Source organism: Ipomoea triloba, chromosome 3 (assembly GCF_003576645.1).
Source record: "Ipomoea triloba cultivar NCNSP0323 chromosome 3, ASM357664v1".
Classification (NCBI taxonomy): domain Eukaryota; kingdom Viridiplantae; phylum Streptophyta; class Magnoliopsida; order Solanales; family Convolvulaceae; genus Ipomoea; species Ipomoea triloba.
This window is the reverse complement of record NC_044918.1, coordinates 5,371,134-5,389,212: the sequence shown is the minus strand read 5'-3', so window position 1 is coordinate 5,389,212 and position 18,079 is coordinate 5,371,134. Positions and strand designations below refer to the sequence as shown.

Sequence of the window (18,079 nt, the reverse complement as noted above, 5' to 3'; positions counted from 1 at the left end):
TGAATTACTGATTTCGGATTAAATATAGATAAAATTTTAATACTGCGTATTTCATATATAAATATAAATTAAATTTACCATAATTTAAAATATTGAATCCAAAATGTAACATTTGCCCGACCCGCCAATTGTCCAAATAACGCCCCGTGACAAATAACTACAGAAGCCCAAATAAGTAACTTCGGGCCCTTGAACAAAGCCACATCCATAAGCTGCGATATCTCCACACATACTCCGGCGGTGCCGGGAAGCCCGAAACCTCCTCTCTATCTCTAATGGCGTCTTCTCTCTCGCTAATACTGAGCCAGCCTCACTGCAGCCTGCGCATCAGGCTGCCGAAACGATGCTCATCCTCCTTCAAGTTCAGGCTCCTTTTCTCCAAGCCCCTCCGTGCTCAATCCTCCGCCGTCTACTGGCTTTACCCGCCGCCGCCCGCAAGGAGCTCGGCGTTCTCTCTAGAATTCTCCAGAAGCTTCTCTCAATGTCACTCTCGGTCTTCTCTTCCTAACAGGGAGCAAATCCCGAGCCTCCACCACTTCATTCCCAAAGCCGCCTCCACCGTCACTGATACTATCCATGCTTCCGATATTCATGGGGAGTAAGTTGTCTCCTTTCTCGCCTTCTTTTGTTATTTCAGAATACGAATTTTACTGTTACTTAGCTTCTATTTATAATGCATAATAATTTGGAAGCCATTGGAAAATCACGTTACTTCAGAAACTTAAGCTATTTCATTCTTTCATTCTCATAGTATGTGTTCAGTATTAGCAGCATAATTCATTTCTTCTGCCAAATTTACTAACCTGTTATCCTAGTATTTGATCTTTGTCTTGAGAAATTAGCTCCTTGCAATTGAGATTGTGAGAATAGATGTTAAAAGTAAATTAGTATACAACACTATTCAAAGTTAGCAATAGATAGTTTGAGATGAAAACTTGAAGAGAGAACGACCCAAAACTATCATCAATATTTCTAAGTATAGGCCCTGTTTGGTAAATGACTGTTAGCTTATTGGGTTAGAAGGTATGATTAGTTGATAACATTAGCTGATTGTAGAAAGGTGTTTGGTAAATTAGCTGTTAGTTAATAGCTGTTTGGTATAATTTCTTTTCTCAAAAAGCTAATTGAAAAGGTTGCTTTGAGTAGCTTTTTGAATTTTAGTATTTTGGAGTTACTAAAAGCTTATTAACCAAACACTTATATTGATTTTTTTAACCAAGTCAAACAACTAATAGTGATCAAATAAGCCAAAATTGGCTGATAGGTTAATTATTTACCAAACAGGGCCATAATGTTGTGAAAAATTATGTTTTTGTTTGGCTTCCAAATTGGTGTGAATAATTAACATTTAACAACTCTGTCTTTATTATTCTAAATGAGATTCCAATGCAAATACAACTCAAACTACCAATTTTTGTTTCCTTTCTCAGTCCTGAGACAGCATCAGAAGCTCTTCCAAGAGGCCGGATATACCATGAAACTTATGGCTGCCAAATGAATGTAAACGATATGGAGATAGTTTTATCTATAATGAATAAAGCTGGATATGGTGAAGTTGTGGATGTTCCAGAGAATGCGGAGATTATATTTATAAATACTTGTGCTATAAGGGACAATGCAGAGCAAAAGGTTTGGCAGAGGCTTAACTATTTTTGGTTTCTGAAGAGGCAGTGGAAGAGCAATGTTGCCGTTGGAAGGTCACAGTCCTTGCATCCTCCAAAAATAGTTGTTCTGGGTTGTATGGCTGAGAGATTGAAGGAGAAAATATTAGATGCAGAAAAGATGGTTGATGTAGTTTGTGGACCTGATGCTTATAGGGATCTGCCTCGACTGTTAGAAGAGGTTGATTATGGTCAGAAGGGGATCAACACTCTCCTTTCACTTGAAGAAACTTATGCTGATATTACTCCTGTGCGCATTTCTAAAAATTCCATCAGTGCTTTTGTCTCTGTCATGAGAGGTTGCAATAATATGTGCTCATTTTGTATTGTACCTTTCACTAGAGGTAGAGAGCGATCTCGTCCTGTGGAATCAATTGTGAAAGAAGTTGGAGAGCTTTGGAAAGAAGGTGTAAAAGAGGTAACACTTCTTGGTCAAAATGTAAATAGCTATAATGACACATCTGGGATTGAAAACGAGGTTGAACTGGGACCCAACTGGAAGCTTAGTGAAGGATTTTCCAGCAAATGTAAAGTAAAGTATGTTGGTTTACGTTTTGCTGATCTTCTGGATAGACTTGCAATAGAGTTCCCTGAGATGCGGTTTAGATACACATCTCCACACCCAAAAGATTTTCCAGATGAGTTACTGTATGTTATGCGAGATAGATACAATATCTGCAAGAGCATTCATTTGCCGGCACAATCAGGGAACAGCATAGTACTTGAAAGGATGCGACGGGGATATACTCGTGAAGCATACCTAGATCTTGTGCAAAAGATAAGGGATATTATTCCTGACATGGGCATAAGCAGTGATTTCATATGTGGTAAGATTTTTGCATAACATTGCTTTTCATATGTGGTATGATTTTCACTTAAAACAAAAGATATGTATGGTCTTCTTGGTGGAGGTGTTACATTGTCATAATTGCCCAAAGCTCTTCATGCATAGGATGTACCATTCATTAATCTCCTTGTGTGTCTTCATTCACCTCCATTTCCTTTTGACTCACTTATGGTGTTGCAGGGCTTGATTGTATTCATTTATTTTGGGGAGGGGGCGGGGCAGGGCAGGGCAGTAAGATGTAAGAGAGAGCTGTAGTGTATAAGATAGGGTACAAGAAGAAATATCTCCAAAACTCTTGAGGACCAGGCCCTTCGAGTTCTGTGCCACTGGGTTGCTCTTGTTCACTGATGCCCTTCATGTCATATTGTTCACATGTTGGAGAGTGCCTCGACTTCTTTGCCCTGCAATTTAGTTGATAGACTGTATTCTTCTGCAAATATACTTTCTATCTATAGTGAGAGTTAAATGGTTGTAGCTTTTCATTTAGGAGGATATCTCGGCATAAGCTGAGATTTCCAGGATCACAACATGTAATCACTAATCTCTGATTTTTCTTTTACATTCATCAGTTTATTTACAGCCAGGAAGAACATAAATAGTTTAGCTATAAACCCAGTGTAAGGCTCTGACAATTTCTAATTTTGCTTTTACATTTACTTTCTTTTCACAGGGTTTTGTGGAGAGACAGAGGAGGAACACAGAGACACAGTTAGCCTCATAAAGGCGGTTGGCTATGACATGGCATATATGTTTGCCTACAGCATGAGGGAGAAAACACATGCCCATAGAAATTACGAGGACGATGTTCCTGATGATGTAAAGCAGAGAAGGCTCACAGAACTCATTGAAGCTTTCCGGGAGAGTACAGGTCAGTTCTACGACGCCAAAGTTGGCACTGTCCAACTTGTGTTAGTTGAAGGCCCCAATAGAAGAGCTCCCGACACAGAGCTCATTGGCAAGAGCGATAGAGGCCACCGGGTTTCCTTCACTAACCTACCTATCCCAGACAACGTTGACAATAATGGGAAGCGGAACCCCAAAGTAGGCGATTATGTTGAAGTGCACATTACAAAATCCACGAGAGCGACGCTCTTTGGAAATGCACTTGCTATAACTAAGTTGAGCTCATTTTATAGCAGTTTGCATGAAGAAGCTGTTGCTTGTGCAAACAGAAGTTAGTTATCCTTTATCTCCTTGTCATTGTGCATTTGTGCTACAATAATGCATCACATATTACTACTAGTTGCATTGTTTGAGACATTATGAAAATTTTGAGCTTGCAAAGCTGATATAACGAAATTTTATCTTGTTAGCAGAACAATATTGATTGTATTAGTTTCTAAAGAGTTGATATGTATCAAAATATGTTCTGTATAGTAATGGCATTATTATGTATAAGATTGTAAAATTTTTGTATTATTTATTTTTAAGTATGTATGAATATACGTATTTGATTATATGAAAAAAGTAAAGTTTTTTCACGTCGACACGTGGAAGTGTTTAAGTGGAGGATTTTTTTATTGGATTTCCTCTGAAAGTTGGTCCACAGGCGACTGGTCAGAAAGCCCGCGTAGACGCCATTGTAGATGGGCGGATTGGTTATATGGAATTGGGCGTGCATAATCTGCATCTCCAATTTCTTCATCCCGTAACGCCGCCCCTGACGACCAATCGCCGCCGACAAGTGCCACATCATGTCCGAGGCGCAGCTGTTCCGGCCATGCCTATAAGAGATCTGACTCTTCGACGCATCAGATTCCATCATCCAAAGCTATTCTGCAACAAAAGCGTTGTAGCCTTGAAGAACGCGATGGCCGACGAAGCGAAAAGCACAATTACCGCAGATTCGGCAACGAATCATAAGAAAGAGGAGGCTGAGAAGAAACCGGAAAAGCCAAGGGAATCCATTCCTCCGCCGCCAGAGAAGCCGTTGCCGGACGATTGCTGCGGCAGCGGATGCGTTAGGTGCGTGTGGGACATATACTACGACGAGCTGGAGGAGTACAACAAGCTTTACAAGACCAGTCCCGATTCTTAAACCTTCTTCAAGTATTTGCTCTTTTAGACAACTGATTTATTATTCTTGAACAAAAAATAGATAATTCACATCTGTTTCCCAGCGTCTGGGCATTTCTTTTAGGTTTCATTAGATTGTTGCAGAGTTTGATTTCTCTTCCTGAAAGAATATTATAATCTCTTGTTCAAGCTCCTGGGATTTAGTTGCAATTTATATTCTATGTATTTCAATTAACAACATGAATTTAATAAAAAATTACCTGCTCTAAGAAAGAGCGAATAATTACATTAATGTTTAATGGTAATTTTTGTCTCTATCCGATCAACTTAGCTGAGTTAATGGTCATTAAAGATAATGCATTTTTCTAATTTGCATTTAATATAAAGTTTTGAGAATATTACAATCAAGGAAGCTGTCAAAGCTATCCAGCACTTCCGATTGAAGCAATTTTGATTTGGTAAATATGTCCGATGAGATGATGTAAGCTATGAAGAAAGGCTGTACAACAGGCTGTCTCCTTGCAATCAGGTGGCGGCTTCGTAAGTTTCCGGCAAGCTATGGAGAAAGGCTGTACAACATGCTGTCTCCTTGCAATCAGGTGGCGGCTTCGTAAGTTTCCGGTCGCCAGAACGTCTTCTGGGCACTGAGCATCCCATCTTGGTTCTGGGTGAAGGTCATCCGAACCTCCCAATGCAGTGATTTCAGTAAGTCTTCTATTTCCCTAACAGTGCTCGACTCATCTTGAACTATCAGTTTACCTCCAGGTCGAACTATTCTGTCAACCTCCACCATCACCCCTTTAATGTCACACCTGCAGATAATAAACTTCATTACAATCCGATACAATGATGATGTGCTTTTCAATTGTTTGTACCTACCTCTTTTTTAGCCTGGAGAAGAGGTGATCAGCGTGCAGGAGGTCATATGTTCTTGGATATGTACTGAAGGATTCACACCAGTCATGGTACATGCCGAAAAGGCCACGCTCATAAATGATGGGAAGTGTATCTGGGGAATCTACGTTCACCACATTCATCACCCACACTTTAAGGTCCTTCAGTGCTGCTGCAAACCTGTAAGTAGCCATTAATCTTCTTTCAGTACATTCATTGATTACCTGTTTGGCATCATCATTGTTACTGTTAACCTGAGTGGAAATGTATCTCTAATGTAGTGTTTACCCTCCATAAACTGCTCTCATGTCCATGATGTTTCTCACATCATACCATCTGATGCCCAAACCACTCAAATATGTCTTTCTCACCACGTTTTTCCAGTGCTTATAATCAGATTCAAAGTCATCTGGTGCTGGCCGTCCATATATTCCCTTCTTATCTCTGTTAAGCCAATATGGTGGGGTGTGAAGTCGGGCTGGCCATTCTTCAGGCCATTTTGATCCTCTCTCCTTTTCGTCACTTGGGACTCTATGCATGCATGGTTCCAAGGGCACATACCTGAAAAATAAAGTCAAGTATTAGAATTTTCTGCAGCAAAACAATGACTTTTGTTGCAGTGTCCTAACTTGTTCATGGTGCAGTTTCAGATGCAATTAATACTTTTTTTTTCTTTTCATTGGGAGCTTACCAGGCTGCATTAGGATCATCTTCCTTCTTACACATGGGAGGTTTGCTGCGTTTTCTTTGTTTATAGCAGTCGTTTGTGTCTGGTTTACGATAGATAGCAGCTCCAATGGAGTTCAATTTGTCTTTCTTGATGGCTATTAGCTCCCAACACATGGACACTGTTAGAGCAGTCATTTCTGGGAAGAAAGATGTGACAGACCTGCATATATCAATCAATTTTGCTGGACAGAGAGTCAAGGAAAGGAAAGGAAAGATTGAAGTCCTCCTCGGCTCCTCCTACCTCTCCATATCTGCACATCTTCTTCAAGCTTCTGGTACACGGGAGTTGCAGACCAGATAAAGTGGCCTCCTGGACGAAGCACTCGATTCAGTTCCAGAAGAAGTTTCCCACCTTAATTTCAGATTCAACTAGTTAGCAAGCTGTCTTGTGTGGAGGGAGGCTAAGACAAAGTCTAAAAGCACACAACAGAGAAACCTTCTATGTGCCAAGGGACTCTGCAGCGTGCGCAGTGTACAGCATCAAAGACTCCGTTAGGAAATGGGAGGCGCTGAGTTCCCATAACAGCAGATATTGCAGGTATTCCCCTTTCAAGTGCAAATTGAACTTGAGCCTCGTGCTCGTCTTTAGGTGCAAAGGACATTGTGATAACATCTCTCTCGAATATATAGCCTCCGAAGCTAGCAACTCCACATCCTACATCCAACACTACTCTAGTATGCTTTCCCCATGCAATATCAGGAACTGCCTACAACCAGCCATATGACAAAAGCAGAAGTAACATGTGGATGTTACTATCTGGTAATCTTTTTCTTAACTTTTGTTACTTTTTTCATTGTAGCAAAAGAAGTTTTGGATAAAAAACTGAAAGCATCCAAATTTTCCCTGTTAATATAGCAACCTTATCAATTGTTTTAGACTTCTAGTCGGGTTAAGAGATGGGTAAGCTTACTTGTTGGATAAAATCAATGTAATGCAATGCTCCATGGATAAACTGAGTTCCACCACCTGGAAAAGTAATGAATTCTCCGGAAACTTTAACCCAATTTTGGTGTCCCTTGAACTCTGCCAATAATGTGTGAGGCACATTGGGATACCATATCTGCACAAAGAAAAGATTGAACATCAATCCTATGTATATATCTATAATTGACAGTCACAGAATGTGGTGCGTCATGCCTTATCCCTGCTTTGAGGCCATTGAATTGATTTCTTGTACCCTATTGGCAGGGGCACAAGGCAGACAGGAGGATCTGTGGGGCAATGCCTTTCGCGATGCTCATAATGCTGCCTGCCTCTTATCTTTGCTAATGCTTTCTCATTGTCCAAACAAGGTATGTAATCTGCACCTGCTGTTACATTGCACAGCTGCCATTGCTGCCCCTTGATAGTGATTTGTTGATCATCTGCTCCTTCCTTCCTCTCTTTATGGTTCACAGATTGATCAGCTTGTGTTGTCAACCAGGCCTTATTCGGATCCGTGGTTGTCTCAATTATCTCGTTTTGAGGTTGCTTTTGTTGTATCTGATCGTCTTCCTGTTGCTGATGATGCTCCAGCCGTTTCTGTTGATCTTCATCTGATATCAAATTCTTGTTCTCCTCTGAAGTTTGTTGGCTCTTGATTTGTGAATCTTGAACCTTCGTCTCTTCATTGCCACCCTTGTGAATATCTTCATTGCCACCTTTCTGATTATCACTGCTTTCTTCCCTTTTCTCTGCTGCTGCAGAAACATCATCTTTGCTGCCTGCTAATTCTACATTTTGTTTAATTGTTTCAATCTCTTTTTGTTGAGTTATTGTACTTTCCTCAGACACTTGAGTCTCGGGTTCTTTCTGCTTCTCTTGCTCCTCCTTCCCAGGCAGCTGCCCTTCCCCTTCTGACGATGATTCTTGATTCTTAACACTACCACTTTCTTGATCCACTGCTTCTTTTGCAGAATCCTCAGTTGTTGTAGCCTGAGCCTCCCCACTCTGGGAATCATTTGAAATCTCTGATGATCCTCCACCGGAGCCGCCATTGCCATTTCTGGCCTCTTCTGGGAGGTCCCCATGCAGGTCCTCAAAAGGCGTAGTGCTTTTTGTTGCACCATCAGAAGTGGCCCTAGGGAGGTTGATGACAGTAGAGGAGGCGGCGGTTTTAGTGATGGATTTAGGAGGAGCAACCGGAGTGGAGGCAAGCAGCCAAACTCCCAGAACACACAAAGCTACAAAGGCTACTGTTGTGACCACAGGGGTTGAGGTCCCTGCTCTTCTGCTGCTACGTCCCTTTCCCAGGGGCATGGTTTCTTATGGTTATTCTGCAGATCTGTTATCCCCTTTTTTCTCCTTATTCTTTTTTTTTTTTTCTTCCTTTTTTTTTGTTTGTATATCAACACTTAACACTTGAGATTTATATTGTTAGCTTTAGAATAGCAAAGAAAGTTTCTAACTTGGACTTTATCAAGATCCACAACCCCAGGGCTAGGCAAGTAAGAGAATTATAATAATAATAATAATAATAATAATAATAATAATAATAATAATAATAATTATTATTATTATTATTTTGGGTTTAAATATTATTGTTGCTGCTGGCATCAAAAAGATCAGAAGTCCAAACCAACAGTAGTAGAAGAGCACAACTCTCTAATGGGTTCTTACAGCATGTTTAGTGGGACTAGACTTTGTTCATCCTTCAGTTTAATATTCTATACTGAGTTATTCTTGATAGCGTAACTTCGATGGAGGGTAAGGGTATGTTTTTATCCTACCTAACATTATGGAGAATAAGAGTCTCATATTATTGGTTAAGTATAAAGCGATCAGGAAGATGGTCGGACATCTCCCATCAATTTACCATGATAAGTTAGTAAAAGATGCAATATTATTTGGGAGACATGTGGGTAGCTTTATTTTATATTAATGATCAATCGCTAGTGCAATACAATTACACCGGTCTAGTCTTGCAATGTGACAAGCATCGATTGTTATACCACGGACAAAGATTAATATTACATTGTGAACCCTGATACAAAAATTATGAGTTAATACCCAATATAGTCTTCGACTATAGTGGTTTTACTCAATTTAGTCCTAAGTGACTTTTTGTACTCTATTTAGTCCTCGACTTTAATGATTTTACCCATTTTAGTCCTCTGTTAAGAATTCTGTTTGTTGGGTGTTAATAACAAGGTTAACATGGTAATTTCATTTCTATTTTATTTTTTTTTATCAAATTAATTATTAATTATATGTTCTATATATATTTACACAATTGCATACTAAAGACAAAGTAAATTATAATACTTTAGGAAAAAAAAGAAAAAACAGTTAGCAAATAATGAGCAATTAGTTAACTTTGGCATATTGAAATTCTGATCACTTTTCAAATGAATTCAAATAGAAGCATTTTTAGTTATTTTCAAATGAATCCAAACACAAAGCAATTAGCAAATAATTAGCAAATAGCATTAACAGTAATGAATTCAAACTACATCAATTAGCATTATGTTCCTGTAGTATCAATACATTAGAGATACTAAGATAGAGATAAATTAGGACATATAATTAATAATTAATTTGATAAAAAACAAAATAGAAATGAAATTACCATGTTAACCTTGTTATTAACACCCAACAAACAGAATTCTTAACAGAGGACTAAAGTGAGTAAAACCATTAAAGTCGAGGACTAAATAGAATACAAAAAGTCACTTAGGACTAAACTGAGTAAAACCACTATAGTTGAGGACTATATTGGGTATTAACTCCAAAAATTATGTATCTTCATTCTTCAGTTAACACATTCTGTATCTACAGTTAACCATTTATGTACATGTAAACAAATAACTTATAATTGCTGATACATAATATGATAGCTACATGTACAAAAACTGTCAACTACAGATACAAAATGTGTCAATTACAGATATAGAGGTACAGAAACTATATAGAATCTGAACGTTATTTTTGGACCAAAATCTTTAATGCAAGGTAGATGGTGGTCTATGGTATAATTTGCCGACAAGCATAGATTGGTCTAATCTGATCCATGTAACACAATGTGAACCTAATTGAAGAATCTCATAAATATATCTTGTCGAGATATTTCTTTAGAATAATCTCGTGGGTTCAATCCACCAAACCTACTATTTGAATCATTGGACTAATTTAACAGCTCCATAAATTTATCAATTCTTTTACGACATGAATAATTTGTTATTAGTGTAAAATTCGTTTTATATACATCATTCCTTTTGAATTCGAGTTTACTTCACTTGATGAGGTCTCTGGATCTGTTAGTGCAAATTAGAGTCGATTAAACTGCAAATATGGGGCACTAATTTGCCACCTGGTTCGATCAAGTCCGAGGATGATTCCATGAAATTAGGCAGCCTAATCCTCCTCTAATCATGCTGGCATTAGTGTATATATGTGTATGTGAGTGGTATGGTCAGTAGTGTATGTTTGCTGGCTCATAAACGTTAAACGCACAAATGTTTTGACCAAACCAAAAACATTGGTCACTCCACAAATGTTCGAATAACATCGTACGTACAATCAACCTGCGACTTTCTCTCATCTGAAACTCAATTTCCAGATCTGCCAAATCCAGTTAGATAGTTCTACTTCTACTTCTAGTATATATGCACTGTCTACTGCACCAGTCAAGTTTGCATTTTTTAAGGTAAACCCAAAAAGAAAAAAGAACAAAAAAAAGTCAGTGCATGATAATATTAATTACTGTCCAATATCTCTTAATGCATACATACCATCATGTTACCTAAATTTTTAATCAATATAAGTTTGAACAAGATAAGAATATGATGTCTTAAATAATCGTACTTTATAACATTGTATCTTTAAAAACAATGGTAGGATCGAGTGCTTACCACTACATAATTAACTAAAGCTAGTTGCAAAGGTAGGACCAAATGGTTATTACTATGCCAAAAGTTATACCTAGTAAAAAATTTACAATTGTATTTCCTTATATTTGCGTAACAGTTAACACAACATTTCGATGACAGAATGTTTGGACTTGGCCCTACAAGTCTGGCCTCTATCTAACAAAGTATAATAAATTTAATTAGATGTTACATGTGGAGGTGTAGATGAGATAGCGCGGGTCTCTTCCCTCTTAACCACTACCTTAAAACCTGCATGAATAAGATTAGTCTCAATGTGTAATTGCTAGCAGATTGACAGTAAAAATAGTAACCATTGGACTAGTAGAGTATATTTATATAGTTTAGAAAACTATTTTCTCCACTAATTTACACTATTAATTTTTATTTATTTAATAATTATAATTAAATTATTATAAAATGTATATCTTTGTTATAAAAAGTTCTAAGAATAAATAAATAAAACAAAATATTTGTACTTTTCTAAGTCGTTTTACACGGTTTAAGTTAAAACAAAACAATTAATTTATCATCTAACACAATTCATTATGTTAATTGTCAAACATTTATATAACTCGAGACAGAAATTTTTCAAAATTTTCAGAATAATAATTTCTTTCAAAATTATCCTTTTATTTTCTTTTTGAGAATGGTGGCATTTAAAACATACCAAGTGGTTGAAAAAAAAAAAAACCATCATGAAGAAATAGTTTCATTTAAAAATCATCCCTTAGAGAGTATGAGTAGAAGTTATTATCCAAAAATTTTCATATATAAAAAGATATGGAGGCCCCTCAATATGGAAGCTAGGTGACAAAAGACATACTGTCCAGCGGGTCAGTAAAGAAGGATTTACTTGCGATATGGACGGCTACGCGGCATGGGCCACTTTGAATTTTGTTTTTCAAGATAAAGAAAGAAATTTTTAATCACTATTAAAATGACGAGTATTATATAATATTTTGAATAACTTTTTAAAAATTGTTTAGATTTTTTAGCTTCGTCGAGTTATATCTTAAATTTCATAATTCACCTTTATGTTAATGATGACTGATGAGATAAATTGAATTTTCCTAGTGTTAGAGTCTATATTCAACTGTATTTTTTTGCTCGTAAAGAGTTCAGTCCCAACGTAATCTCAATCCAACTTCAGATACTTTGTGATTGAATTCTAATCTTCATCTTATTACTGAAAGCAAGTCTAAAGTGTAACACTTCCAACCACTAGACCATTGTCCTTGTACACGAATTATATAATATAATTATATAATTTTGGTCCATGTGGCTATAGACCAGAGCTAGGCCAGTTCATTTGTCTGGGCCTATGTTGCTTACACTGCTCTCCAAAGTTCCAACAAACCTGCCTCTAATCATTTCCCATGTTGTGCATTCCTCAGTAAAAGAAAGAAAATCAAATGCCTTCAAATCAATTAAATATTGCTTCTTTATGGGCAATTAAGTAATGGGTTTGTGAAGATTATATATATAAAACGGTTTGGAAAATCCCAGGTTGCATATATAATGGCAAACATCACTTTCGTGTCATGAATGGAAATGTATGGAGGTTACGTACCGCAAAACATTGGGACCAAATAAACAATTCAACAAATTAAAGTATTATATTCTTACTTGGGATGATTAGATTGCTCCTTGGATCGGATATGATATATGTAGATTACGTTTCTGTTGCAGCGCACGCAAACTTGGGTTTGGTGTTTTTGGTACGGTTAATATTAATTATATATACATGCATCTAGGTTGTGTTACGTTGTGGACCGAGCAATGGGGAGAAAAGTGAAAAAGATCTGGAAATCTGATGTTTGTAAGATGGTTGGGGTTTTGGTGGTATTGGGTGCTAAGTATGATATGATGGGGAGCAAGATTTGCACAATAATATTAATAGTGATTTGTTTCATTCCAGTTGTGTGATGTTGATTGGGATGAACAAGAGCCCATCCTCTTCAAACATAAAGTGTTGTCATAACCAAAACGTTTTTTATTTAGGTGGCCGGGAAGGGTTTGATTCGTTTAAATATGAGATTGAAAAAGTTGTTCCGAACGAAATTTAATCGAGACTTAATTATTCAATGGAAGGATTTTGACTTGTTTAAACGAAATTCATTCAAGACGCACTAAGAACTGCAAGGAGTTAGATAAATCAACTTAAAGAGACCCGTCGGATTTGAAAACTTAAGGTTATCAAGTCAATTCTAATCTTTGAATTTAATTTGTTTAAACGAAATTCATTCAAGACACGTAAAGGGCAGCAAGGAGCTAGGTAAATCAGCTTAAGGCGACCTGTGAAATTTGAAACTTAAGATTATCAAGTCAATTATCCGAGTAATTTGATTAAATTCAAAGATTAGACAAAGACATTTAAATCTTTACCTAAATTAATTTTGCTAACTACTTTCAACATGCAATGGGTCAAAGACATCAATCAAAACAGTGTTGAAAAACCACTTTTGTCTTAAGTAGCATGATTCTGAGTTTGCTTTTTTCAAGAATAGAGCTTCACTCCCCTTAGCTTCCCTTATTCATCATCATCTAGCTTCATGTATTCATCTACTTCCCCCCTGCCCTTAATTTACAATTTCCCAAACACCATATCACAGTACAGTTTCATACAAAAACATCGATCAGTCATGTCATGTCGTAGGGTGAGTTGGACATCCAATTACTTCAATTTCAATTATTCACACAATGCATGCCTCTCCTCTATGTATATATATAATAAACACACAATCATTTCCTGATTCACTCAAAGATATGAATAAATATTTCAAAAAAGTTGTGTACCAAATAGATTGGTTTTAATTTGTTTATAAAGTAAAGATCCATGTCCAAATATAAGTATTAGATATCTTCAAATGACTGATTTGTATACATTTACATAAACTCCGAATTATATAAATCAAACTTATAATTAATCACCAAAATCAAGCTATTCGTTACAACCAACTCGCAATAAGGATATTATATTTGTCTTTACCACTCACAATCTTACTGTAAATAATTCTTTCAATCACATTCCAATAATTTAGATGACTTTTGCCAAGACCTTGTGGTCTAGTGACACCCGATTACACTCTCATATAGAACAGATACTGCGTTGTAATAGAGTCATATAGAACTCAAAAAAAAAATTTAGATGATTCTTAATAGTTTTTTTTTAATCATCATATTCAAACATCCATTTTCCTACAAGAATTTCCGTCACTTTATACTTAGTGGTTAAGAACTCATACTTAAATTGATAAATACAATTATATTATCGTTATATATATATATATATATATATATATATATATATATATATATATATATATATATATATATATGGGTTCCCGTGCAGTTGGGTGTATGAGATGCGGTTGTGTGGTGAGATAAGAGCCATTAATCTTGCATAAATCAACGTCCAAGATTAACAATGTTTAAAAACAAATGCGATGGCAATTTGGTCTTTTTACATCTAGCTAGGTCAAATTTAAGATGCGTGGTTTTCCTTCTTAATGTGTAAGGTTTTTGTATTGTGTGTTTAAGGTGCGTTAGTTGTTAAAACATAAGCGCATCGATCTAAAGCTTTAGGTGCGTGGCTTTCCTTCTTAAGGTGCGTCAGCCTAAGGCTTTAAATGCGTGGATTTTTTCTTCTTAAGGTGCGTTGTTTCTCTTCTTACGGTGTATTGTTTTCCTTCTTGAGGTAGTGCACCATTTTTTACAATTTGCTTCTTTAATTGACGACACACTTTTTTTTTTTTTTTTTTTTTTTTGCAGTTTCAAAACACAACCAATAATATTCTTTACACAATTTTCTCTACAAAGCCATATTTATGCTAATCCAGCTTAAGGTGCGTTCGTTTAGAAATTTTTTTAAAGAGCATTGATCATCGCACAGGGAGCTATCCTCGCACCTGAATATATATATATATATATATATATATAGAGAGAGAGAGAGAGGGGTTCATATGAGAACCATCAGTCTCATCTATTAAAAAATAGATCAATGTATAAGATTAATTGGTAGATTGCGCATGTGCATATGAAACATTATGATGTGTGCATATTAAGCATGTGTTGTGTGCAACATAGGGACATGGTTAATATGCACACATCATAATGCCTAATATCAACATTTATAATTCCAATTAACTTCATCCATATATCTATTATTTTGTTGGATGAGATGGATTGATTCTCACGGACTCATAGGAGGTTGGTTTTCAAGACCAAATCAAATAAAAATAAAATTTATTGTGAGAAGTGTGAACTAATTTGAACCATCTATGTTATAAAGTTATAAAATTAAAATTAATTTTATAAATAATACAAACTTGTACAATTTGTAATGTTTATAAAATTGATCTAATATAATCGGTTGAGAGAAACCAATTTGCTAGAGGCTCATCCAACAATTTTAATCCCGTTCATACAACATAAAGATTCTTGCAAAAATGATTGACTGCTTTATTATGTTCCTGATCAGTATAATGCACCCAAACATTCCAATGAAAATTAATTAACCCATTCAATTCTACTCAATAGATAATTTAATTTGACGTTTTACCAGTTGTTTTAGCCTATCCAACTTGCCACTACGTTTGTACTTTACCTAACAATAGTAATTATGTCACCAAAACAATTTCAACATATTCATGATGATCGCAACAGTAAAAAACTGGGAAAAGTTGCATGGGATTCAAGTATGTATGTTAATTAAATTAAAGTTGAGAGATAGGTGGTAAAAGGGGAGGTGATTAAGAAGCAGCATTAAGCAGTAAAAGATGCTTTATGTGGCATATTAATCATACTAAAATAATCAAAAGAGGTAAGTTAAAAAGTGTGGCCGGTGAATCACTTTCCCCCAAACACTACTTTTATTGGACCCTAATTATGCTTTTTCTGTCTAATCGCTGCGAACTTGAAAGTGAAAGCCAGCCATCCATTCCCCCCATTTCTCCAATCCCAATATTTATTTTCAACTTTCTTTTGATCATTTCACCCTCTTCTATCATTTTTTACTTGCATTCTTTTCAATTAACATATTCAACCCTAGCAAAAAACCGATCACATATTAGCTAAGATGGCTTCAATTTAATTATATAGATCACATGAATGTGAGTGTTACATTCCACAGTATTATAAATTGGGATAAATATACTATTGATGGTGTAGGGATCCCAGAACATGGCTTCAATATAATTATATTCTTATTTTTTAAATATTCAAACCATGTAATGTATGTTGAGTGACTTGAGTCTATAAATGAGAGGAAAAAAAAATAGATGTGATGATTGGATTGAGTTTGACGGTCCTCCAAAGAAGTTGCAGGATGATCCGCGATGAATGTCTTGTAACTTTGATTCTGGAAATGTTTAAACAAACGATAGATCTATTGGGTACCCCTCCACTTGATCCAAAAAAAAAAAATAAAATTTAACTTGATCATTATATTTTCACTCAATTAACAAAGATTCCATTGTGACTATATTGTACTGATTAATAAAGTTTAAAAGCCATTATATAAATTCAATGCACGTTAACTAACTAATCGAATTACAATACTTCATCACGAATTAATCACTTAAAATATATAAAAATCAACGTCACGTACTAATGGAGATAACTGATTGAGACTACAAACTAGCCATTGTTACAAAAATGTTAAAATATGTGATTTCAAGAAACTCGTGTAACCAAATTGTTAGTACAAAAGCATACATACAACGACGACGACGTCACTAATAACGAAGATAGCATAAGTTTGACGCTTTGGTCTGCTATATGCACAGTACGTGGTCCTTGTCAAGCTTTTTGAGTGCACACTTCTGCCACTTATTTAATTAAGTAGTTGATAATTTGCAATAATTCCAGTTATGTTGGTCGTATATTCATCACTTCATTTGGTAATCTAAAGGTTTTAAATTTGACTTTATGTGAAAGCTGTCTATTGACATTCTTGATTTGAGTTAGTACCTTCTTGTAATCCTTTTGTCAACTAGGAATATATATAACTTACTTATGTTCGTTAACGTAACGGCTAAGGTCACAAACTGAATTTTACTCATAGTGCACCTTAAAAAAATAGTTACGGACTTAACCTTAAATTAAAGAAGTTGTTAATTACTCCGCAACCGTCAATCTATTACGTACAAGAATTAAATTGAGGTCCTATTTAGTTATTTATTTATTGAAATGATGAGATTTACGGTCAGTGTATGTTTATAATTACTCCATATAATATAAAGTTTGGACATATCATATATATGTTGCTTTGAATAATTCTTTTATTATTATTATTATTATTATTATTTAGAACGAATAATTCTTAATGTTCAGTTTAACAAGTTTGGCAGGAAACAGTAAATGAGTAAATAATGCATGTCAATATCATCAAGAACTAGCTAAAAATTTAAAATAATAATAAATAAAAGCAGGCAGAAATAAACTACTTTGTACTATATGCACAATAACTAACTAACTAAATAAATAAAGACAAAATGATACTAATTGGCTATACATGACAATGGTGAAAATGGTGGGTGTATCTTCAATCATCATTACCTTTCTATACAAACAAACATTCCTTCCTCTCCCTAGATAGATAGGGAGATAGATGAAGGCCAGGCAATAATCTGATGCTACTTTGCTACATAGCCAGGGCAGAAACAAGACATTTATTAGCCTCTTTGGTTGAAATATCGGAATCAGACTGAATTAGAATCAAATATTTGTTAAATGGGACGAATATTAGTATTTAAAAGATAACTTTTTGTTTGGTGAATGAGATCCAAAATCAAAATTTATATAAGATGCATGATTGAAAGCAGTTATATATGATTATTTGTTGTATGAACTTAAGGTCCATATGGATATGATGCATGATTATTACAATGGTGTTATGTTACAATATTTTACACCATGCTTACTTTTTAGGTTAATTAATAAATAATTATGTGTGTGTCTGTTTTTTTTTTTTTTAATTTGTACAATGATTACACATGATCACATCAAATATATATATATATATATATATATATATATATATATATATATATATATATATATATATATATATATATATATATAT

General features: G+C 35.4%; 4 protein-coding genes across 4 annotated transcripts; 2 read left to right on the top strand and 2 right to left on the bottom strand.

Moving 5' to 3' along the window:
* Positions 1-184: 184 nt before the first annotated feature.
* LOC116014177 (CDK5RAP1-like protein) lies at positions 185-3,924 on the top strand. The gene is made up of 3 exons (XM_031254179.1): positions 185-598; positions 1,431-2,488; positions 3,179-3,924. The coding sequence occupies exons 1-3, from the start codon at positions 276-278 to the stop codon at positions 3,685-3,687; spliced, it is 1,890 nt and encodes a 629-aa protein (XP_031110039.1). The 5' UTR covers positions 185-275; the 3' UTR covers positions 3,688-3,924.
* A 155-nt stretch (positions 3,925-4,079) lies between these two features.
* LOC116014178 lies at positions 4,080-4,829 on the top strand. Its single transcript, XM_031254180.1, has one exon. It carries the CDS (start codon positions 4,112-4,114, stop codon positions 4,544-4,546), a length of 435 nt encoding a protein of 144 aa, XP_031110040.1. The 5' UTR covers positions 4,080-4,111; the 3' UTR covers positions 4,547-4,829.
* Positions 4,830-5,119: 290 nt separating this feature from the next.
* Positions 5,120-7,232, bottom strand: LOC116012413 (probable methyltransferase PMT27). Its single transcript, XM_031251944.1, has 7 exons — positions 7,059-7,232; positions 6,584-6,854; positions 6,389-6,499; positions 6,110-6,329; positions 5,707-5,979; positions 5,404-5,598; positions 5,120-5,336 (listed from the first exon to the last, which is right to left on the bottom strand). The coding sequence occupies exons 1-7, from the start codon at positions 7,230-7,232 to the stop codon at positions 5,120-5,122; spliced, it is 1,461 nt and encodes a 486-aa protein (XP_031107804.1).
* On the bottom strand, positions 7,214-8,402 carry LOC116012411 (probable methyltransferase PMT27). Its single transcript, XM_031251942.1, has one exon. The coding sequence runs from the start codon at positions 8,384-8,386 to the stop codon at positions 7,280-7,282; it is 1,107 nt and encodes a 368-aa protein (XP_031107802.1). The 5' UTR covers positions 8,387-8,402; the 3' UTR covers positions 7,214-7,279.
* Positions 8,403-18,079: the final 9,677 nt, after the last annotated feature.

Coding starts and splice junctions, on each gene's coding strand:
- LOC116014177 (XM_031254179.1), top strand. CDS start 276: ATGGCGTCTTCTCTCTCGCTAATACTGAGCCAGCCTCACTGCAGCCTG. Junction 599..1,430: donor GCTTCCGATATTCATGGGGA/GTAAGTTGTCTC, acceptor TTCCTTTCTCAG/TCCTGAGACAGCATCAGAAG. Junction 2,489..3,178: donor AAGCAGTGATTTCATATGTG/GTAAGATTTTTG, acceptor TTCTTTTCACAG/GGTTTTGTGGAGAGACAGAG.
- LOC116014178 (XM_031254180.1), top strand. CDS start 4,112: ATGGAATTGGGCGTGCATAATCTGCATCTCCAATTTCTTCATCCCGTA.
- LOC116012413 (XM_031251944.1), bottom strand. CDS start 7,232: ATGTTCAATCTTTTCTTTGTGCAGATATGGTATCCCAATGTGCCTCAC. Junction 6,500..6,583: donor AGTCCCTTGGCACATAGAAG/GTTTCTCTGTTG, acceptor TCTGAAATTAAG/GTGGGAAACTTCTTCTGGAA. Junction 6,330..6,388: donor AGATGTGCAGATATGGAGAG/GTAGGAGGAGCC, acceptor CTCTCTGTCCAG/CAAAATTGATTGATATATGC.
- LOC116012411 (XM_031251942.1), bottom strand. CDS start 8,386: ATGCCCCTGGGAAAGGGACGTAGCAGCAGAAGAGCAGGGACCTCAACC.